The sequence below is a fragment of the Leucoraja erinacea genome, chromosome 1 (genome assembly GCF_028641065.1).
Source record: "Leucoraja erinacea ecotype New England chromosome 1, Leri_hhj_1, whole genome shotgun sequence".
Classification (NCBI taxonomy): domain Eukaryota; kingdom Metazoa; phylum Chordata; class Chondrichthyes; order Rajiformes; family Rajidae; genus Leucoraja; species Leucoraja erinaceus.
The window spans coordinates 90,027,896-90,050,525 of NC_073377.1; the positions used below are offsets into that span (position 1 = coordinate 90,027,896).

General features: G+C 44.8%; 1 protein-coding gene across 1 annotated transcript in view; it reads right to left on the reverse strand.

The window, feature by feature from the left end:
- Window positions 1-22,630, reverse strand: part of LOC129699137 (ADP-ribosyl cyclase/cyclic ADP-ribose hydrolase 2-like) — a 263,707-nt gene that overhangs the window by 22,706 nt on the left and 218,371 nt on the right. The window contains exons 2-3 of the mRNA XM_055638808.1: window positions 9,373-9,484; window positions 8,273-8,426 (exon numbers count right to left, since the gene is read on the reverse strand). Coding sequence (XP_055494783.1) covers window positions 8,273-8,426; window positions 9,373-9,439 — 221 coding nt within the window. The 5' untranslated portion in view covers window positions 9,440-9,484. The remainder of the gene's footprint in view (window positions 1-8,272; window positions 8,427-9,372; window positions 9,485-22,630) is intronic.

The window sequence follows — 22,630 nt, forward strand, 5'->3', positions numbered from 1 at the left end:
TTTACTTTGAACCTCATAGTATCCATAGCTATTCTACTAGTTTCCCTTACCACACATAATTCAATATCCTTCTCCTTGGTGAATACCGAAGAAAAAAAATTGTTCAATATCTCCCCCATCTCTTTTGGCTCTGCAGATAACTGTCCACTCTGTCTCTCCAATGGACCAATTTTATCCCTCGTTATCCTTTTGCTATTAATATAGCTGTAGAAACCCTTTGGATTTATTTTCACCTTACTTGCCAAAGCAACCTCATATCTTCTTTTAGCTTTTCTAATTTATTTCTTAAGATTATTTTTGCATTCCTTATACTCCTCAAGCACCTCATTTACTTCATGCTGCCTATAATTATTGTAGATCTCCCTCTTTTTCCGAACAAGATGTCCAATTTCCCTTGAAAACCAGGGTTCTTTCCAATTTTTACTGTTTCCTTTCAACCGAACAGGAACATAAAGATTCTGTACTCTTAAAATTTCCCCTTTAAATGTCCTCCATTTCTCTTCTACATCTTTCCCATAAAACAAAATGTCCCAGTTCACTCCTTTTAAATCATCTCACATCTCATCAAAGTTAGCCTTTCTCCAATCAAAAATCTCAACCCTAGGTCCAGTTCTGACCCTCTCCATAATTATATTGAAACTAATGGTATTGTGATCACTGGACCCGAAGTGCTCCCCAACGCATACCTCCGCCACCTGTCCCGTCTCATTTCCTAACAGGAGGTCCAGCACTGCCCCTCCTCTAGTAGGTACCTCCATGTATTGCTGCAAAAAACTATCCTGCACACATTTTACAAACTCCAACCCATCCAGCCCATTTACAGAATGTGTTTCCCAGTCTATGTGTGGAAAGTTGAAATCTCCCACAATCACTACCTTGTGATTACTACTAATATCTGCTATCTCCTTACATATTTGCTCTTCCAATTCTCGTTCCCCGTTTGGCGGTCTATAATACACCCCTATAAGTGTTGCTACACCTTTCCCACTTCTCAATTCCACCCAAATAGCCTCCCTAGATGAGCCCTCCAATCTATCCTGCCAAAGCACTGCTGTAATATCTTCCCTGACTAGCAATGCAACACCTCCACCTCTTGCCCCTCCAATTCTATCACACCTGAAGCAACGAAATCCTGGAATATTTAGTTTCCAATCACAGCCCTCCTGCAACCACGTTTCACTGATCGCCACAACATCATACTTCCAGGTGTCTATCCAGACTCTAAGCTCATCCACTTTTCTTACAATGCTCCTAGCATTAAAATATGCACATTTAAGAAACCCCCCGTCTCTTATTCTCTGTTTATTTCCTTTTTTTTCTTTCTCCTCTTGTGTCCGAGTGCTTCCCTTTTCTGCTTCCTGCCTCCCATTCTGTCTACTAGCTTTCGCTATTTGAGTCCCTCGCCCCAAACATTGTAGTTTAAAGTCTCCCCAGCAACCTTTGCAAATTTCCCCGCTAGGATATTGGTCCCTCTCGGGTTCAAGTGCAATCCATCCTTTCTGTACAGGTCCCACCTTCCCCAAAAGCCCAAAGTGCTTTACTGCAAATAAAATACTTTCTGAAAACCAATGCAGGGAGATGTGGCATCCGATTTGTGATCAGCAAGATCATACAAGAAGAATGTTCAGTGTCCTTTAGATAAAATATTAAACACAATCCTGTTTGGTCCCCTAGGTGAATGTGAAGGATCTCATCAGGATGTTGAAAAGGAACAGAAGTGCCCTGGCCGACTTTGTTCATCAACATCATTGAAAATGTACTGTTTCTTCAATATGCATATTGACATTTGGGATTTGTGTGTTGCTAGCAGAGTCAACATTTATTGCCCATCTCTAATAGATCTTAAGAATAGGATGATGAGCTGTCTTCTTCAAACACTGCAACCTACCAAAGGTATTTCTACATTGCTATTAGATAGGGAGTTCCATCATTCAGATCCAGTGATGATCCAGGATAAAAATCCTTGTTTAATTTTGTATATTAAGACAGTCTGACTGTCAAAAAATGATGCATTCCTTCACAAATGCAATGAAGTGGCAGACTAGTTTTTGAGCCTAAGATAGACACAGAGTGCTAGAGAAACTCAGCAGGGGAAGACTCTGGAGAAAAGGTATAGGTGACATTTCAGGTCATAGAAACATAGAAAATAGGTGCAGGAGTAGGCCATTCGGCCCTTCGAGCCTGCACCGCCATACGATATGATCATGGCTGATCATCCAACTCAGTATCCCATCCCTGCCTTCTCTCCATACCCCCTGATCCCTTTAGCCACAAGGGCCACATCTAACTCCCTCTTAAATATAGCCAATGAACTGGCCTCAACTACCTTTTGTGGCAGAGAATTCCACAGATTAACCACTCTCTGTGTAAAAAATGATTTTCTCATATCGGTCCTAAAAGACTTCCCTCTTATCCTTAAACTGTGACTCCTAGTTCTGGACTTCCCCAACATCGGGAACAATCTTCCTGCATCTAGCCTGTCCAACCCCTTAAGAATGTTGTAAGTTTCTATAAGATCCCCCCTCAATCTTCTGAAATCTAGCGTGTACAAGCCAATCCTATCCAGCCTTTCTTCATATGATAGTCCTGCCATCCCAGGAATCAGTCTGGTGAACCTTCTCTGTACTCCCTCTGTGGCAAGAATGTCTTTCCTCAGATTAGGAGACCAAAACTGTACGCAATACTCCAGGTGTGGTCTCACCAAGATCCTGTACAACTGCAGTAGAACCTCCCTGCTCCTATACTCAAATCCTTTTGCTATGAATGCTAACATACCATTTGCCTTCTTCACTGCCTGCTGCACCTGCATTCCTACTTTCAATGACTGGTGTACCATGACACCCAGGTCTCGTTGCATCTCTCCTTTTCCTAATCGGCCACCATTCAAAGAATAGTCTACTTTCCTGTTTTTGCCACCAAAGTGGTAACCTCACATTTATCAACATTATACTGCATCTGCCATGCATTTGCCCACTCACCCAACCTATCCAAATCACCTTGCAGCCTCCTAGCATCCTCCTCACAGCTAACATTGTCCCCCAGCTTCGTGCCATCCGCAAACTTGGAGATGTTGCATTCAATTCCCTCATCCAGATCATTAATATATATTGTAACTAGCTGGGGTCCCAGCACCTGAGCCTAGCGGTACCCCACTAGTCACTGCCAGCCATTGTGAAAAGGACCCGTTTACTCCTACTCTTTGCTTCCTGTCTGCCAGCCAGTTCTCTATCCACATCAATACTGAACCCCCAATACTGTGTGCTTTAAGTTTGTATACTAATCTCTTATGTGGGACCTTGTCAAAAGCCTTCTGAAAGTCCAGATATAACACATCCACTGGTTCTCCCTTATCCACTCTACTAGTTGCATCCTCGAAAAAGTCTATAAGATTCGTCAGACATGATTTACCTTTCATAAATCCATGCTGACTCTGTCGAATGAATTCACCACTTTCCAAATGTGCTGCTATCCCATCTTTAATAACTGACTCCAGAATTTTCCCCACCACCGATGTTAGACTAACTGGTCTGTAATTCCCCGTTTTCTCTCTCCCTCCATTTATAAAAAGTGGGGTTACATTAGCTACCCTCCAGTCCTTAGGAACTACTCCAGAATCTAAAGAGTTTTGAAAAATTATCACTAATGCATCCACTATTTCTGCTGCTACTTCCTTAAGTACTCTGGGATGCAACTTATCTGGCCCTGGGGATTTATCGGCCTTTAATCCAATCAATTTACTTAACACCACTTCCCGGCTAACCTAGATTTCACTCAGTTCCTCTATCTCATTTAACCCCCGGTCCCTTGCTATTTCCGGCAGATTATTTATGTCTTCCTTAGTGAAGACAGAACCAAAGTAGTTATTCAATTGGTCTGCCATGTCTTTGTTCCCCATGATCAATTCACCTGTTTCTGACTGCAAGGGACTACTTACATTTGTTTTAACTAATCTTTTCCTCTTCACATATCTATAAAAACTTTTGCAGTCAGTTTTTATGTTCCCTGCCAGTTTTCTTTCATAATCTATTTTCCCTTTCCTAATTAAGCCTTTTGTCCTCCTCTGCTGGTCTCTGAATTTCTCCCAGTCCTCTGGTAGGCTGCTTGTTCTGACTAATTTGTGCGCTTCATCTTTTGTTCTGATACTATCCCTGATTTCCCTTGTATCCACGGATTCACTACCGTCCCTGATTTATTCTTTTGCCAAACTGGGATGAACACTTGTTGTAGTTCATCCATGCAGTTTTTAAATGTTTCATTGCATATCCACCGTCAACCCTTTAAGAATCATTTGCCAGTCTGTCTTGGCCAATTCACGTCTCATACCCTCAAAGTCACCTTTCTTTAAGTTAAGGACCCTTGTTTCTGAATTAACAATGTCACTCTCCATCCTAATGAAGAACTCAACCATATTGTGGTCACTTTTGCCCAAGGGGCCACGGTCAGGACCCTTCGTCAGACAGGTCACCTACCCTTTTTTCCCCCTGAGTTACTCCAGCACTTTGTGTTCAACTTTAGTATAAACCAACATCTGCAGTTCTTTGTTTCTACATAGGTACAATACAATACAATACAATGTATTTGTTGTCATTTGAACCTCATTGACCTGTACAAAAGGGACGGGTTGCACCTTAATTGGAAGGGGACTGACATTCTGGCAGGCAGGCTTGGAATGCTACATGGGTGGGTTTAAACTAAACAGTGTTGGGGGGGGGGGGGGGGGGGGGGGTTGGAGCCCAACCACGTGGAAGCGTATGTGTGCAGTTAACGGGAAAGATAATGCAGGAAAGGTCACGTTTAAACTAGCAGGACAAGGGGATGGGACCCAATGCAAGGAGACAGAGGGCCTTAAAAGGAGGACAGAAGCTAAAGGTAGAAGGGAGATAAGAAAAACAAACCTGAAAGCTTTGTGCCTGAAAACTTGTGCAAGGAGCATTCGGAATAAGGTGGATGAACTGAATGTGCAGTTGGTAGTTAAGGGATATGATATAGTTGGAATTACAAAGATATGGCTCTAGGATGGCCAAGGCTGGGAGTTCAACATGCAGGGGTATTCAATATTCAGGAAAGAGAGATAGAAAGGAAGAGGAGGTGGGGGGGGGGGGGGGGGGGGGGGGCATTGCTGGTTAAAGAGGAGAATAATGCAATAGCAAGGAGAGCCATTAGCTGGGATGCTGTAGAATCAGTATGGGTAGAACTGCGAAATAGTCGAGGGCAGAAAACGTTTGTTGGAATTGTATACAGACCACCAAACAGCCAAAGGAAGCAGCAAACCGGAGGACTGGGAGAAATTTAGAACGCAACAGAGGACAAAGAGGTTAATTAAGAGTGGGAAAAAAGAGCATGAAAGAAAGCTTGCGGAGAATATAAAAACTGACACTAAAAGCTTCTTTAGATATGTAAAAAGGAAAAGATTAGTGAAAACAAATGTAGGTCACTTACAATCAGGGACTGGTGAATTTATAATGGGAAACAAGGAAATGGCAGACCAGTTAAACAAGTACTTTGGCTTTGTCTTCACTAAGGAAGACACAAACAATCTCCCAGAAATACTAGGGATCCAAAGAAATACAAGGATCTAGTGATAGGGAGGAACTGAAGGGAATCCACATTTGATCAGGAAATGGTGTTAGGTTAATTTTTGGGACTGAAGGCAGATAAATCCCCAGGGCCTGATGGTCTGCATCCCAGAGTACTGAAGGAGGTGGCCCTAGAAATCGTGGATGCATTGGTGATCATTTTCCAATGTTCTCTCGACTCTCGATCAGTTCCTGTAGACTGGAGGGTAGCCAATGTAACCCCACTTTTTAAGAAAGGAGGGAGAGAGAAAACGGGAAATTATAGACCAGTTAGCCTTACATCGGTAGTGGGGAAGATGCTTGAATCGATTGTTAAAGATGTTATAGCAGTGCATCTGGAAAGCAGTGACAGGATCGGTCAAAGTCAGATTGGATTTATGAAGGGGTAATCATGCTTGACTAATCTTCTGGATATTTTTGAGGATGTAACAAGTAGAATGGATAAGGGAGAGCCAGTGGATGTGGTGTATCTGGACGTTCAAAAAGACTTTGACAAGGTCCTACACGAGAGATTAGTGTGCAAAATTAGGCCACATGGTATTGGGGGTAGGGTATTGACATGGATAGAGAACTCATTGGCAGACAGGAAACAAAGAGTAGGAATTAACGGATCCTTTTCAGAATGGCAGGCAGTGGCTAGTGGGGTGCCACGAGGCTTGTTGCCGGGACTGCAGTTATTTACAATCTTTGCAGTTATTTACAATATATATTAACAATTTAGACAAGGGAATTAAATGTGACCTCCATGTTTGTGGATGACACAAAGCTGGGCGGCAGATGAGGATGCTAGGAGGCTACAGGGTGACTTGGATAGGTTCGGTGAGTGGGCAGATGCATGGCAGATGCAGTATAATATGGATAAATGTGAGGTTATCCACTATGGTGGCAAGAACAGGAAGGCAAATTATTAACTGAATGGTGTCAGATTAGGAAAAGGGGAGGTGCAACGAGACCTGGGTGTGCTTGTAATCAGTCACTGAAAGCAGGCAGTGACAACAGGCAGTGAAGAAAGCTAATGACATGTTTTTTTTTTTTTTTTTTTTTTTTCTTTTTTTTAATCAAAAAATTTATTCAATTATTAAAAAATAATATTTACACTACAATAAAACAAGCCAGAACCCACCACCATAAATACAATACAAACATATATCCATAATAAATTATTAAACATTTATGATACAATCCTTATTGAGGATAGCTAATGACATGTTGGCCTTTATTGCGAGAGAATTTGAGTTTAGAAACAAGGAGGTCCTTCTGCAGTTGTACAGGGCCCAGGTGACATCGCACCTGGAATATTGTGTGCTATTTTGGTCTCCTAATTTGAGGAAGGACATTATTGCTATTGAGGGAATACAGCGTAGGTTCACCAGGCTAATTCCCGGGATGGCGGGACTGACATATGATGAAGGAATGGGTTGAATAGGCTTGTATTCACTGGAATTTAGAAGAATGAGAGGGGATCTTATAGAAACATGTACAATTTTTAAAGGATTGGACAGGCTAGGTGGAGGAAAAATGTTCCCGATGTTAGGGGAGTCCAGAACCAGGGGTCACAGTTTAAGAATATGGGTAGGCCATTTAGGACTGAGATGAGGAAATTTTTTTCACCCAGATAATTGTGAATCTGTGGAATTCTCTGCCACCGAAGACAGTGGAGGCCAATTCATTGGATATTTTCAACAGAAAGTTAGATTTAACTCAGGGCTAAAGGAATCTAGGTATATGGGGGAAAAAGCAGGAACGGGGTACTGATTTTAGATGATCATGCATGATCATATTGAATGGCGGTGCTGGCTTGAAGGGCCGAATGGCCTACTCCTGCACCTATTTTTCTTTGTTCTATGTCTATGTTAGTGAAGCTTGTCAAACATGGAGATCAAAGGAGAATGGTGCAGTGCAGAATAAAATACAAACAGTAGAGCGTTGAACATGTTGCAGTTTGTAGGAGAGAGTGCATGTGAGAATGCAACAATGGATACATGCAAACAAATAAACGTGGAAGAAGCAAAGGTGTGGATTCACTTTTCAGCAGCTGCTAACATGAGAGGGATGATATTTCAGAGGTGGAAGTAAACTTGGCTAAGAATGTGAGATGTGTTGATGTGAGAATAAGGTTATTTAAAACCTCGATGGTGCTAAGGTGCAGAGATTCAGAAGTAAGTTATGTTTAGGTGGAAGCTCTATTCTGTTTACTTGCTATCAGAAGATGATATAATATATACCCAGCAATAACCTACATTGGCCAGTAGGAGTGGATCATACAGCTATACATCTAAAGTCATGCCACATGATTTGCACACCCTACCTTGTACGTGCAGTGACAGGGAGAAATAATCTTTAGATAAATAAATGTACTGCACACACAAAAAAGAGGACAGGCATATTTACATTGTCACAGTTTTGGTCAGACTTTTTTCAGGATCTTGTTTGCGCACAGGCAACAAAAAGGGAGGTTGAATAGGAGCCAATTTAATTATGCTTTCCACTTGTTCAGCAAGTAAGATAGGAAAGTAATTTTCACTTTTACAATGTCTCTTATGCGGAACAGGACTGGTATATGATTTACATGCTTATTCTGAAAGCACAATGTTAACAATATAATATTGTTAGATAAAACATAAAATTGTTATCATGAAAAAGTCTACATTATAATGCTCTTTGCTGATGTGCCAGTGAGTTACATATTGACTTACCCTGCACTGGGGTTTACATTCTCAAGGTAGTCAAAACATCTTCCAATCATTATTTCTTTCAAATTTTTTGACGATCCATGTCCTTTCCATTCTTTTTTGGTTGCCACGGGTGGATTTGTAAAACTTAAAGCAACAAGTCCAAGGAGAACCAAATCTAAAACAAGGAATTAGATGTTGGTGTTAGTGCAAGACATAACCATTCTATGTGTTCTTATGTATGGAGAACAAATTTGGATATATACAGAAGAAATGTGGAAAATAACCACTGAAATGGTGTAAATCAAATAACATAACTTGTTGAAATATTTTTTTAATGGAAAGAAATTCAAGCCTGATGCATTCATTCACTAAATGTTAATTGTCTGCTAGTGATTTAAAAATGGCATCTGAAGTGCACTATAAACAATTTAATCTCTGTAGGGTGATGAAAATGTTCTCTTATCATATGTTCTCATCTTTAACAAAAGGTAAGGATGCAGCATGGAAACTGACCCTTCGGCCCACTGAGTCTGAACTGATCATCGATTTCTCATTCATATTAGTTCTATGTTATCCCATTTTCCCATCTACTCCCTTCACGCTAGGGACAATTTACAGAAGCCAAATAACCTGCACGTCATTGGGATGTGGGAGGAAACACATGCGGTGTCACAGGGAGGATGTACAAACTCCACACGGACAGCACCTGAGGTCAGGATCGAACCCAGATCCCTGGCACAGTGAGGCAGCAGCTCTACCAGCTGAGCCACTGTGTCACCATTGGTATATGGGGAGACCATTGCTACAGGGAACATTGAAAGCATTGCAGGGCTTACAGACTCAAGCAAAGAAACCCCTTCCAGGACGACTCTGAAGTTGGCAGCTTAGTACTTGACTGAATTGCTTATTTGCCATATGCTACATATCCAGGCTGTAAAGCAGACCTCCTTTCCAAAGAAACAAATAGCCAACAGAGTAGGCACATACCATTCCAAAGTTAATCCACCCCCACCCTACTCTGCCATTATCTGAAGGGGCTAAGTTGTCATCAGTCTAAGAAACTAGTGAATTAATAGCAGTGACAAAATAATTGAATGACATTTGGATCAAAACCTACTTACCACACATTGTTGCGCCATTTCTTGATTTGCCTTTACGGCAGAAATGCAGACTAATCAGAAAAAACATCTTCAAGGTGCAGTTTCTCCTTTGACACGCGATCAAAGTTGAGGTTGGCACACCTTCTCAAACATTCTGCATTATATACACTTTGCAATCTCCTCCTACAGCTATATTTAAATACAGTCTAAGTTAGCCAATCATAGAGCAAAGACATGGACCAATAAAACAAAGTTCTTAAACTGCTCAGCTATTATATTTAATAATAGCGCAAAGTTACAAACTTATAAACAGTGTCATTCTCCAGGATAAGACACTTAGATTTAACCATTACAAATTTATAATAGATCAAAGGATGCATATTCATTCTGTTTTTGCAACTTTTTCTCTCCCCTAGCCACTCCTCTCCAAAAATGACTTAACTTATTTTTTCTGTCGAGTACTCCTCTTTTAAAAGCAGGAGTCTGCAAAGCCATTTATCTATTTAACTTTGTCGAGAACCAGACTAGCGACATTAGAGCAATCAGATATCATTCACCTAAACCACATCAAAGTAAATAGTTGAATGTTCAGGTATACCTTGATTTATCATTTTTCACTTTATGTAACATTTACTTTTTTGGGGCTGTGATTGATTTACAGCCTTTTCATCTTGCAACAAACAAACCTAAATTATAACAAAGAACACAATTAAAATCCCAATTGAGTGAACACACTTATCACAGAAGTCACAAGCTACACAATTGATTGGTTTGGTGTTTACAAGCACCTTTGATAACAAGCACGAGGGGTTTGTTCAAATAAATCACACTATTGATATATTTAATTGTCAACACAATCTGCTTTTTGAACGTGGGTTTTCAAAGTATTTTGCTCCTGTGTCACTGCCTGTCATTAGCTACACACCCTGCATGAGAAATACGAGCAGTGGTGGGTTGATCTGAGAGTAAACTCAGTTTGCATTCCTGTCTACTACTGGTAATCTTTAACCCCTTGCTTATCAATTACCTTTTGCTTTTAGAGATACAGCATTGAAACAGGCCCTTCAGCACACCAAATATGTGCTGAGCAGCAGTCACCCATACACGACCACTATACAACACACTAGGAACAATTTACAATTTTACCGAAGCCAATTAACCTACAAACCTGTACATCTTTGGAGTATGGGAGGAAACCGGAGCACCCGGAGAAAACCCATGCGTGATAATGTACAAACTCCGTGCAGACAGCACCCGTGGTCAGGATTGAACCAGGTCTCTGGCAGCAGCTCTGCCGCTGCGACACTGTGCTGCCCCCGTGGACTTATGTCTCAAAGTATTCAAATTCTCTGCTTCCCCATTACCTTTTGAGTAAGAGAGTTTCTAGGAGTCAGGACGCAGTGAGAAAGAAGAAAAACAACTTTTATTTATCATAAATAGACAAGCTCTAATTTTCATAGTGATTGCAAATTCTACATTCTCCGACAAGAAGAAAGATTCACCCCACATCCACTTTTCAATACCTCTCAGAATGTTTGATGTCTGCGTGCATGTGCTCCACATCCCTCCATTCCCAGCATATTCATGTGCCTATTTTAAAATCTCTTAAATGGCACTATTATATTTATTGCCACTACCACCCCGAGCTGTGCGTTCAGGTTTTTAACACTCTGTGTGCAAAAAATTGCTTCTTTAAACTTTTCCCTCTTACCTTGAAGCTATGCCCTCTGATTTGACATTTCTACCCTGGGAAAAATATTCTGACTGTCTACCCTATTGATGCCTCACATAAGTTTATATACTTCTGAATGAATGATTGAGCGAAAATGATGTTCTCACATGTGACACGTCACAGCGAAATTCTTTGCTTGCATACCCAAGGTATGCACAAGTCTCCCCATAAAGGCACTGACAAAGTTTCAAAGTATCCCATGCTAGGTACTTCTTTGTTCCCCCATTACTTCCTGACTCTTATATACCAATGCCTCAACTAATTAGAATTAGAATTAGAATTAGAATTTCCTTTATTGTCATTCAGACCTTACGGTCTGAACGAAATTTCGTGCCTGCAGTCATACATACAATAATACAATAATAAACAACAATAAACACAAATTAACATCCATCACAGTGAGTTCTCCAAGCACCTCCTCACTGTGGTGGAGGCAAAAATCTTAGTCTCTTCCCTCCTCTTCCCCCTCTGCGCTGAGGCGATACCTCACCGGGCGATGGTACAAACAGTCCCGCGGCTCACCGAACCCCGCAAACGGGCCGGCTCAAACACCGCGGCCCGGGGTGGTCGAAGCTGCCGCCCTCCAGTCCAACGGACGCAGCCACTGGCCCGCGGCTGAACCCCGGACTCAGGTCACCGCCGCCAGAACGCCGTCCCAGCCACCAGAGCAATGAGGGCAAGCATACCAACCAACCTCTTAGCCACTCTCTTGACCTGGGTTGCTGCATTCTGGGAGCTATGGATGTGTATCTCAAGATCCCTCTGTGCACCCCTCTGTAGCCCAAGATCCCTACGTATGGGTCCCCTCACTCTTTTAAACTCCAATAGCAACTGTCATTCACGTTGTGTAAATTATTCCGACATAACAAGCACCAATAACCTTAAATGCCATTTACTGCCTGAATGGGGCCAAGAAACAAAGGCTTGAAGAGAGGTACTGTACCATGACGTTCAATGCTCCGCAGAAAGTACTCAGCTGTAGGCACAATGCCATTAAATGCGTTAGAATTATTAGACACCATATCCAACTTTCCTTGACCAACTAGTTCAATCTGCCTTCAGAGCGGTGCCTAATGTTGTCCGATCAACCCCACTTCCACTCACCTATATCCACCTATTACTCTGAAGAGGTGTCTCAACCCAAAACGTCGTCTCTTCGTTCTCTCCAGAGATGCTGCCTCACCCACTGAGTTACTCCAGCATTTTGTTTCTACCTTCTGTAAGTTATTGGGGCAAATCCTCCAAAATCATGGAAGAACTCGGATAAGGACATGGACATTTTAAAAAGACAAATTTGCTGGCTGCAACAGAAAAACCCCCAATCCACAAACCTGTCTGCCATGTGGACTTGCGCATCAAACAACTGGGCGAATGGTGTAGGGAGGAAAGGCTGAGACGGAGATAACAAGATTATCTTGGATACACAAAGGAAGGAACCAAGCCTCAGCAGAGGGTGGTAAACAGGCCAGCAGCAAGCTCAATCACCATCTTGGATGACCCATCCATCGAGACAATAGGAGCCCGTCCAGGCGATGGGATAACGATCAGGCTGAGGGATCATGACATCAGCAAACCCCTTATCATCGGAAGCCTATTGTTCATGCCAGATCGAAACTGGGAATCATCAAAAGAACCCTTTTCATCCAGAGGACCACCTGGGGGTTTCAAAGTAAGCTCAGGTATAAAAACAGGAGTCAAGCCAGAACACTCTCTCTTTCTGCTCTGCTGGACGGCTCGTGAGCCTGTGTCGACCAACTGTAAGTACCCCAGTGACCTGGTGAAATTCCCGAAATAGGATAGAGAGTGATGAGAAAGGGGAAAGGGGGTACTTGCAAGTAAAATTGTGTAAAGTAAGTTTTACGACGTGCCCGATAGTTTCCGTCCATAGTCTTAGTTTAAAGCATAAGTTTAGCCACGTATTATGTAGTGTTGGTGAGATTCGATTTCTCATTGTTTAATAAAGCCTGTAAATTTTAGACTTGCTTTGAGTCCATCTTGGTTTCTGTTTTCTCTCATCAGCACGCTCGGGTCAATTCAACCTTTTATCATATCCCACCATAATTCCGAGGTCTAGAACCTAGGGGAATCCCTTTTGTTGTATTCTCTCTCTTGGAAACCGCTCGAGTGGAGTGGTGGCCGTTTGACCCTCCGACAAGGGAGAGAATAACTCGGGCAGTTGGGCCCGAAGGGAAACGCAAAACCCCTACAGAATGATGACCATGGCAGGACCTCGGTGGTTTGGGATATGTGATTTGCCAGAGGGGGTGAGAGAACGTAGCAAGATGGAGGAGAGAATCTCCTCTTATCTCTTTAAAAAAAATCAATCTCACCAAACAATGGGTGATAGCATTGTTGACAGCACAGCAGCCTGCAGTAGCTGCTGCTCAATGGACGGAAAGCAAGGCGTATAATAAAGGGCAGGAAAAGGCAGTTTGGCTAGCATGCCTATCACAGCAGGTAGCAAAAATACAGAGACAGGTAGATAGGCTGGAAGAGCAACTGAGAGAAGCTAGGGCCAGCGCTGAAGAAGGCGCTAGAGAAGGGGAAGGGCTATCTGAGGAATGCAGTAAAGCCAGGCAGTGTATCTTGCAGGCGAGGGAGTCCCACAGAAATGCCCAGGAATTCCCCCAATGCCAGGTGGTAGAGGCAAAGGAGAAGGAACGGAATGCCCAGGAACTCCAGGCTCAGAGTACACAGAAGTGCAGGGAGCTGGAGGGAAAGTTCCAAGATATCCAAGCAGCATACAGGGTGGCCCGTAGCGAGCTAGTGGATAGTGATCACGGGCCTTGCCAGGCGAGGATAGTGCAGCTGGAGGAGACTCTGTCCAAGACTAGGGGACGGGTTCACCTGGTAGGACCAGGGGGGTCCCCCGGGGGCAGAGGGCTTCCCTCAGCAGATGATTCCCCAGGGGCAAAGGGGAATAGACCACCTCCTGAGGCGCCGGGGATAGGTCCGGGTCGGCAGGTGGGGTTCGGGTTGTCCGGGGAGGGACAGGCCCAAGGAGGGGCGGGAGAGCACCCTCAGTTAGTGGCTTCCGCGCCATGTGTAGCACACCACGAGGTGCTGGAGTTACCGATCATGGTGGGAAAGCCGGGGGTAGATGGGCAACAGCCCCGGGTAGGGCAGATGTGCCCAGTACGGCAAAGGAAATATGGTCCCCCGGCAGGGCAGGCAGATAGGGGGCCCATAGAGAGTGATATCATCATTCCCCATGGGGCACATGTGCTGAGGGGGATGGTGGCTCACTTTCCCAGGTTAACCAGGGCGGGAGACCCGTCATTGCATTTTATGGAGGTGCAGCAGGCAGCCGACATAAACGATTGCGATGAGGTAGAACGGGTAAAAGCTGCTACTGATGACCCTAGATTCATACCTATGCAAGGTGGTGACCTCCAGGGAAGGAGGACGACCTGAAACACGGGGTAGCAGCACAGACAGCGGTTCTGGAGGCCATGGGGTTGAATCAGGGTAGTCCTTTCACCAGGGTGGGGGAGACGAAGCAGCAGGTAGCTGAGTCCCCGGACATGTTGGCAGACAGGCTGTGGGCAGTGTATGAGGGAGCGTGTGGGATGCCTTTAGATAGGCAGAATTTAGATGAGAGAACAGCTCACTGGCTGAAGACTCTGATGGCGAATTGCCTCCCACGAGTTAGGGCAAAGGCCGAGCACTGGTTCGACCCAGCTGACCCAAAACGTAACGAGGCGGAGGTGATCAGGAAGCTCACCCTTGCGTATCGCAATGGGGAGAGAAGTGAGGGGGAGCCCTTTAAGGGCAAGGTGCAAAAAATAGTACCAGCACCCCCCAAAGGGAGGCAGTGGAAACAGGAAGGCAGCCGGACCTCTTCAGAGATGAGGCCGGTGTGCTATGGGTGTGGGAAGCCCGGGCACTACAAGAGGGAGTGCAGAAACCTAAGTAGAGCAGTGGGGGATAGGACCCCGGTAACAATAGATATAAAAGATCTAATTACCTATTTGCAGTCAAAGGCGGGAGGGTCCGGACAGGTAGCCATGGCAACAGGCCAGGGCGCGCCCGTATCCGCACCCCCGGCACCTTTATGACTGCCAGCGAAACAGCCCACATTCCTATGCCCGTTAAAGTATGGCCCATGTGGGAGACCCTGGGTCAAGATGGAGGTCCAGGATGTGGTCGGGAGTTACCTGCTGGACACTGGTGCTTCCAGTAGCATTGTCCACACGGACAACACCCGTACATCCCCTCTATCTAGTGGGGCGGCCTATAGTCCACGGGGCGAGGGGAATCAGAGGGCGGATGGCTTGGCCAGGGATGGAGCCAGGAGTGGGAAAGCATGGGACCCCTATGAGGAAGGACAGGTAGCTGCAGCCAGGGAGCAGCCTGAAGAAAAGGAGAGTGCGGGAGTGGTTTTGGCTCCGGACCTGACCACGATCCAGGCACAAGACCCTATTTTAAAGGCTGCCTCAGCAGCCATTTGCAGGCAGGGGAAGATAGAGGGACGTATGGGGGTAAAGATCAGGAACAGACCCGGGTTGATGTGGAAACCGTAGGGGAGCCAGGCGAGTCCACAGGTAGTCAGCCTGAAGTAGCCGGCTGTGTTCCAGGGCAAGGACTGGAAGCAGCGGAGAAGGAGGCTGACTCCAGCCCTCCGCAGGCAGAACTAGCAGAAACAGAGGAGATGGAAGTATCACCTCTGGTGTGGGAACCCCCGGTCAGACGTAGGAGTGACAGGGTCACTAAACCCCCAGTAAGGTGGTCCCCATCCCTAATTAAACCTAGAGCTAGGGCCGGCCACAGGAGGGCCGGGAAGAAGAGTGGCCGAAACAGGGCACTTCGGAGTGCGGCTGGAGGGAGCCCAGTCCCCACAGGGAAAATAGGGGTATCTCAAAACCCCGTAGTGCACGGGGAGGTGAGGGGCAGTCAGGCCCCTCGACAGGAGGAGTTCTGGCCTGCACGGGAGGGCCCAACAGAGGGGTGGCCCCAGCGTGACGGGGATCAGTTATGAGTTGGCCACCCAGAGACGGGTGGCGTTGTATATAGCATTGGTTTGTCTGTGGTTTTGTGTAGTTAGTGGTTTGGTAATTAGATATAGGGTTTTGTATAGATACAGGGGAGTACAGGGACAGGCAGTACAGGATCAAAGGGATGTGCTGTGGAAAGTAAACCACAACAGACAAAAATCAAAACCCCAAATGCCATTATTAGGCGGATAGCTCTGTGGAGGCAAGGAGGTGTTTTGCTTTGTTTTCCAGATGGGTAGCCCCGCCGTATGGATGATGGTAACAATGTGCCTCCGGATGTGTGTGGCGCGTCGCGGGGACACGGCAGAGTCCATCGGATTTGACTGAAGTGCGGTTACCCGCATGGCGCCCCTGCGAAACGGAATTATTATATCAGGCCCTGCTAAAAGACATGTTCCACAAATTCCACAACCTGGATTTTGGGGACATAGACATAGAAGAGATGTACCGCGGGGGAGGGGATTTCACTTTGGGGTCCGGTACGCAAAGACGAGGGGTGGTTAACGACGGGTTTACAGCATTTAACACAGGGATGTCTATTATTAATAGCATGGACAACGTAGAACTGGCCTTGCAGATCAATCAGTTGAAGGGCCAGTTACGAAAGGTTCTGGTGGAGGAAAATGCGGTGGTAGGATCGGGACTGCACGACGAGGTGGCAATGACTCTACATCTAAAAGAAATCATAGCACAATTGGAGACACATGCAAAAATGATAAACGCTTTGATTAAAGAGGACCGGAATGCGTCCGATCAGGCTGCACAGAATGCGGTGTGTGGGCTGTATGGTGCGTGGTTGTTGGGGGAGGGGAGGAGCAACCTGGAAGACCTGAGGCAAGGTCGGGTCCCCTCCTGGATTAGCAACCAGCACCTAGCAGCGCTACACCCTTATAACAGCACTTTGAGTCCTTGTCAGCTTCGTGTGGCCTCCGAGGCCTACCCGGTACCGGTGGATTGCGGAAAATCCAATCACACCATAATGGGAGTGGTCGTAAGAATCCCGGTGATGGGAACCTCGGCACGACCAGCTCCTCTGTACCGAGTGCAGAACGTGGGAGTTGTTTGTGGGGGGGGGGGTGCATATTCGCTACGGGAAGATCCCGCCCTATGTCATAGTGAGGGAGCAAGCTGTGACAGTAGCAATGTTACAAAATTTTGAGATTTAAAAAATCAAGTCTGCAATTTATCCCATCAGATAAAGCATAAAAATAAGTTTAATTTGACACCTAATTCACTTTCATATCTCAAGTAATAAAAAAGTTGTGGCCATTTTCATACTCGGAAATTAGCATCTTGTTCCCTATTGATTTTCTATGGACATAACAAAAAAGCTGTGATCATGGACAGTCAAAAGCCCATAACCTTGTTAAAAATTAAGAGAACTGAATGAAATTTTCAGTTATCATAGATTAAACCATTCTGAAACAAATATAAAATAATCTTACTTGGATGACCTGAAATTAAAGCATATAATTAGTTAGTTACCCAATTGTAGCTAATTTCAAACTTCAATTTCTAGATCTAAACATCTATCCATTTCTTAATAAATGATTAACATTTTTAAATAGCCTAAGTGTCCAAATAATATTCACAAATGATTCACAATAAAACATGATTTTTAAAATCTCATTTACATCAATTTATGGGCCAAATGGAAGGAATTTAGTGTTCAATTGCTGTAAATTAAAGTCCATTTTAAATCGGCTTTCTAGTGGGATCCTGTGAACACGCTGGTTTAGAACGTTCACATTGCGCTGGATTTGTGCCCTCAAATGCCCAGAAAAATACTGCGGGATATAAAGAGCCCAAAATGAGCTAATCGCTATAGAAAACTTTATATACAGGGTTCTTAAGAAGCCCCTTTTAATGTAAAAATAAGGTACATACCTTTAATTGTTTGCTTTATAAAACCCTGGGGCTGCGAGAGGTTGCGGAGTGAGAGAGTGATTTTTAAACTACTATAACTATTATACAAGGCCATAAAAACTAATAATACCTTTTGCGACGGGGTCTTCCAGCGATTTTCCGTTAATGATTTACTAGGCTGAACATTTTCGATTGCAACAGCCTAGTAAAAATCGCGTTTTAAACCCGCCCCCTCTAAACAGCGCCAAAATCACACACACGGGGTGGGGCAGATTCTCAACCACGATTCAGGTAGGTTTTGTAACATACCTAGTGACAGGCATTGACCTTTTGGGTTGTCGGAGCCGGGGAGCACAGGTAATCCTGTGTCCCCAGCACATGGGCGCTGAGGCTAGGCCTCAGTGTGGGTTCAGGGCTGTTGGGGCACAGCCTATAAACTGCACCATGGAGACGATGGCGGCAGACCATGTCCCTCCACAGGTGGCGTATATAGGCAGTGGGACGTACTGTGTCACCACAAGTGCCCAGCGGTATCAGCACGGATCACAGCTGTGGTGCCCGATACCGCACAGCAGCTTCTGCTTTAAACCCAGGGCAGACGTCCATGTGGCACAGCAGCAAATATTACCCATCCCGGAACCTTCTTCGGTTCACCTCTCGGTACGAGAAAATGTAACTGACTTATTTAACTATGTTGCCCATTTTGGGTATGATATTCCCCCAGTGAATGAAAAATTAAAAGAGTTGCTGGTGGCGGTCGAGTTGTCGCACAAACACTTCTTCTCCCTGGAACAAAAGACTCTGGATATCGCCAGGGAGATCGAAGAGATCAAGTCTCCAAGTTGGTGGGACCTGGAGTCCTGGATCATAGTTCCAGCATGGGTCCGCATCGTGTCCCATGTTCAGATCATCTGCCAGATGATAATTGTGCTGTATTTGCTATGCATTAATTGCAAATTTAAAAGGTGGAGGAGGATGGCCAAATTACAACAGCTGGTAAATCGAGCCGCCCGATGTCACCATAACGACACCCCATCACTGTAAAATGTCTGTACTCTAGTGCAATAGTTTTTGTACATATGTTGTAATCCCTGCGTTTTCAGGGAATGGTCGTGAGGGTACTGTATGGTTTGTGGGATTGATGTAAAGTAAAAGGTGTATAGTGTAAGTTAATGTGCTTCGAGGGCCTAGTTTAGCAATTAAGGGGGCTTTCGGGCACATAATTTCACCTTCTCACCAGGAGTGTTTACAGCTCTTGAGGCTGGAGGATTGCCCAATAACTTTGTCAATCGATACGGTCCATGCAAGCCTGGACGTATCGTAGGGGCAAGTAAGTTATTGGGGCAAATCCTCCAAAATCATGGAAGAACTCGGATAAGGACATGGACATTTTAAAAAGACAAATTTGCTGGCTGCAACGGAAAACCCCCCAATCCACAAACCTGTCTGGCATGTGGACTTGCGCATCAAACAACTGGGCGAATGGTGTGGGGAGGAAAGGCTGAGACGGAGATAACAAGATTATCTTGGATACACAAAGGAAGGAACCAAGCCTCAGCAGACGGTGGTAAACAGGCCAGCAGCAAGCTCAATCACCATCTTGGATGACCCATCCATCGAGACAATAGGAGCCCGTCCAGGCGATGGGATAACGATCAGGCTGAGGGATCATGACATCAGCAAACCCCTTATCATCGGAAGCCTATTGTTCATGCCAGATCGAAACTGGGAATCATCAAAAGAACCCTTTTCATCCAGAGGACCACCTGGGGGTTTCAAAGTAAGCTCAGGTATAAAAACAGGAGTCAAGCCAGAACTCTCTCTTTCTGCCCTGCTGGACAGCTCGTGAGCCCAACTGCTCTCTTTCTGCTCTGCTGGTCAGCTCGTGAGCCCAACTATAACTCTCTCTTTCTGCTCTGCTGGACAGCTCGTGAGCCTGTGTCGACCAACTGTAAGTACCCCAGTGACCTGGTGAAATTCCCGAAATAGGATAGAGAGTGAGGAGAAAGGGGAAAGGGGGTACTTGCAAGTAAAATTGTGTAAAGTAAATTTTACGACGTGCCCGATAGTTTCCGTCCATAGTCTTAGTTTAAAGCATAAGGTTAGCCACGTATTATGTAGTGTTGGTGAGATTCGATTTCTCATTGTTTAATAAAGCCTGTAAATTTTAGACTTGCTTTGAGTCCATCTTGGTTTCTGTTTTCCCTCATCAGCACACTCTGGTCACTCTGGTCTAGAACCTAGGGGAATCCCTTTTGTTGTATTCTCTCTCTTGGAAACCGTTGGAGTGGAATGGTGGCCGTTTGACCCTCCGACAAGGGAGAGAATAACTCGGGCAGTTGGGCCCGAAGGGTAATAAAGGGAAACGCAAAACCCCTGCACTTCCAACTATTACTCATCAGGCTTTGCCCTGTCCCTCCTCTCTTCCTGACTTGTGAAGGATATGATGCCAGGTTGAGATCACAAACAGATGATAGCAATACTGGAATTAGAAGCTGGAGACGACGTGGCCCTACAGGCATAGTGCGCCCGTCAATAAGATCCCGGTTGATCTGATTGCAGATTTATACAGTATGGAAAGAAGCTCTTTGGCCCTACTCTTCCATGCTGGCCGATATGTCTCATCAAATTTGCAGATAACACAAAGCTGGGTGGCAGTGTGAACTGTGAACAGGATGCTATGAGGATGCAGAGTGACTTGGACAGGTTGGGTGAATGTGCAGATGCATGGCAGATGCAGTATAATAATGTGGATAAATGTGATGTTATCCACTTTGGGGACAGAAAACAGGTAGGCAAATTATTATCTGAATGGTGTCAGATTAGAAGGCGAGGTTCAATAAGGCCTGGGGGCCCTTGTACATCAGTCACTGAAAGTAAGCATGCAGGTACAGCAGGCAGTGAAGAAAGCAAATGGCATGTTGGCCTTTATTGCAAGAGGATTTGAGTTTAGGAGCAAGGAGGACCTTCTGCAGTTGTACAGGGCCCTGGAGTATTGTGTGCAGTTTTGGTTTCCTAAGATGAGAAAGGACATTCGTGCTATTGAGTAGTGCAGCATGGTTCGCGAGGTTAATTCCCAGGATGGCGGGACTGTCATACAATAAAAGAATGGAGCGACTGGGCTTGTATTCACTAGAATTTATAAGGATGAGAGGGGCTCTTATATAAACATATAAAATTATTAAGGGATTGGACAGGCTAGATGGAGAAAACATGTTCCCGATGTTGGGGGAGTCCAGAACCAAGGGCCACAGTTGACGAATAAGGGGTAGGCCATTTAGATGAGGATAAAACTTTTTCACCCAGAGAGTTGTGAATTAGATAGTTAGATAGGGCTCTTAGGGCTAGCGGAATCAAGGGGTATGGGGAGAAAGCAGGAACGGGGTACTGATTGTGGATGATCAGCCATGATCACATTGAAAGGCGGTGCTGGCTTGAAGGGCTGAATGGCCTCCTCCTGCACCTTTTGCCCATGTCTATGTATCTATGTATGAGGACCAGAGTTCACAGTCTGTAAATAAGGGTCAGACATTAAGGACTACGATGATGGGAACCTCCCCTTTAGCGTTTTTATCCTAACCTTTATGCACTTTATTATTGTGAAGACTCTACATTTGGCAGTCGTGTTATTTTGTTTTTAGTAGAACAAGCTTACCTGGAGATACAAGAGACTGCAGATGCTGGAGCTCGAGCTAACAAAAAGGTGCTGAGCTTTCTTCAGGACCGTGACGTTAACCCTGAACTGTTTGAAGCTTCTTTTTAAATAGCTTCGTTGAGATTAATTAAACAGCTAGTAGCTGTTTCCAAGGGATGGTGGAACTCTCAGCATATTGTGATCAATTGATTTGGGTCATTAAGGGAAACAAGAAATATGGAGTTGGTGTGTGAGTGTGGCACTGTGGTAAAAGATCAGCCATGATTTTATTAAGTGGCAGAAGAAGCTGATTGGCCTGCTTCTATTTCTGATATTGTAGATTAGAGTCATAGAGTCATAGAGTGAACAGTGTGGAAACAGGCGCTTCGACCCAACTCGCCCACACCAGCCAACAATGTCCCACTTGCCTGCGCTTGGTCCATACCCCTCCAAACTGTCCTTTCCATGTACCTGTCTAACTGTTACTTAAAAGATGGGATAGTCCCAGCCTCAACTATCTCCTCTGGCAGCTTGTTCCATGCACCCACCAACCTTTGTGTGAAAAAGTGACCCCTCGGATTCATATTAAATCTTTTCCCCTTCACCTTGAACATATGGTCCTTGATTCCCCTACTCTGGGCAAAAGACTCAGTGCATCTACCCGATCTATGCTTCTCATGATTTTGCACACCTCTATAAGATCTCCCCTCATCCTCCTGTGGTCCATGGAATAGAGACCCAGCCAACTCAACCTCTCCCTATAGCTCACACCCTCTAGTTCTGGCAACATCCTCATAAATCTTTTCGTAACCCTTTCAAGCTTGACAATATCTTTCCTATAACATGGTGCCCGGAATAGAACACAATATCCTAAATGCAGTCTTATATTAACAGGGCTTCTATATTCAGGCACCACTCCAACTGCCAGTTGAATGTCATCATCCAGACCTATCTCAAGATTCAAGAGATTCAAGAGACATTTATTGTCACTTGCATCAATTGGTGCAGTGAAATTTGGGGTCACTATACAGCCATAAGAATAAAAAAAGAACG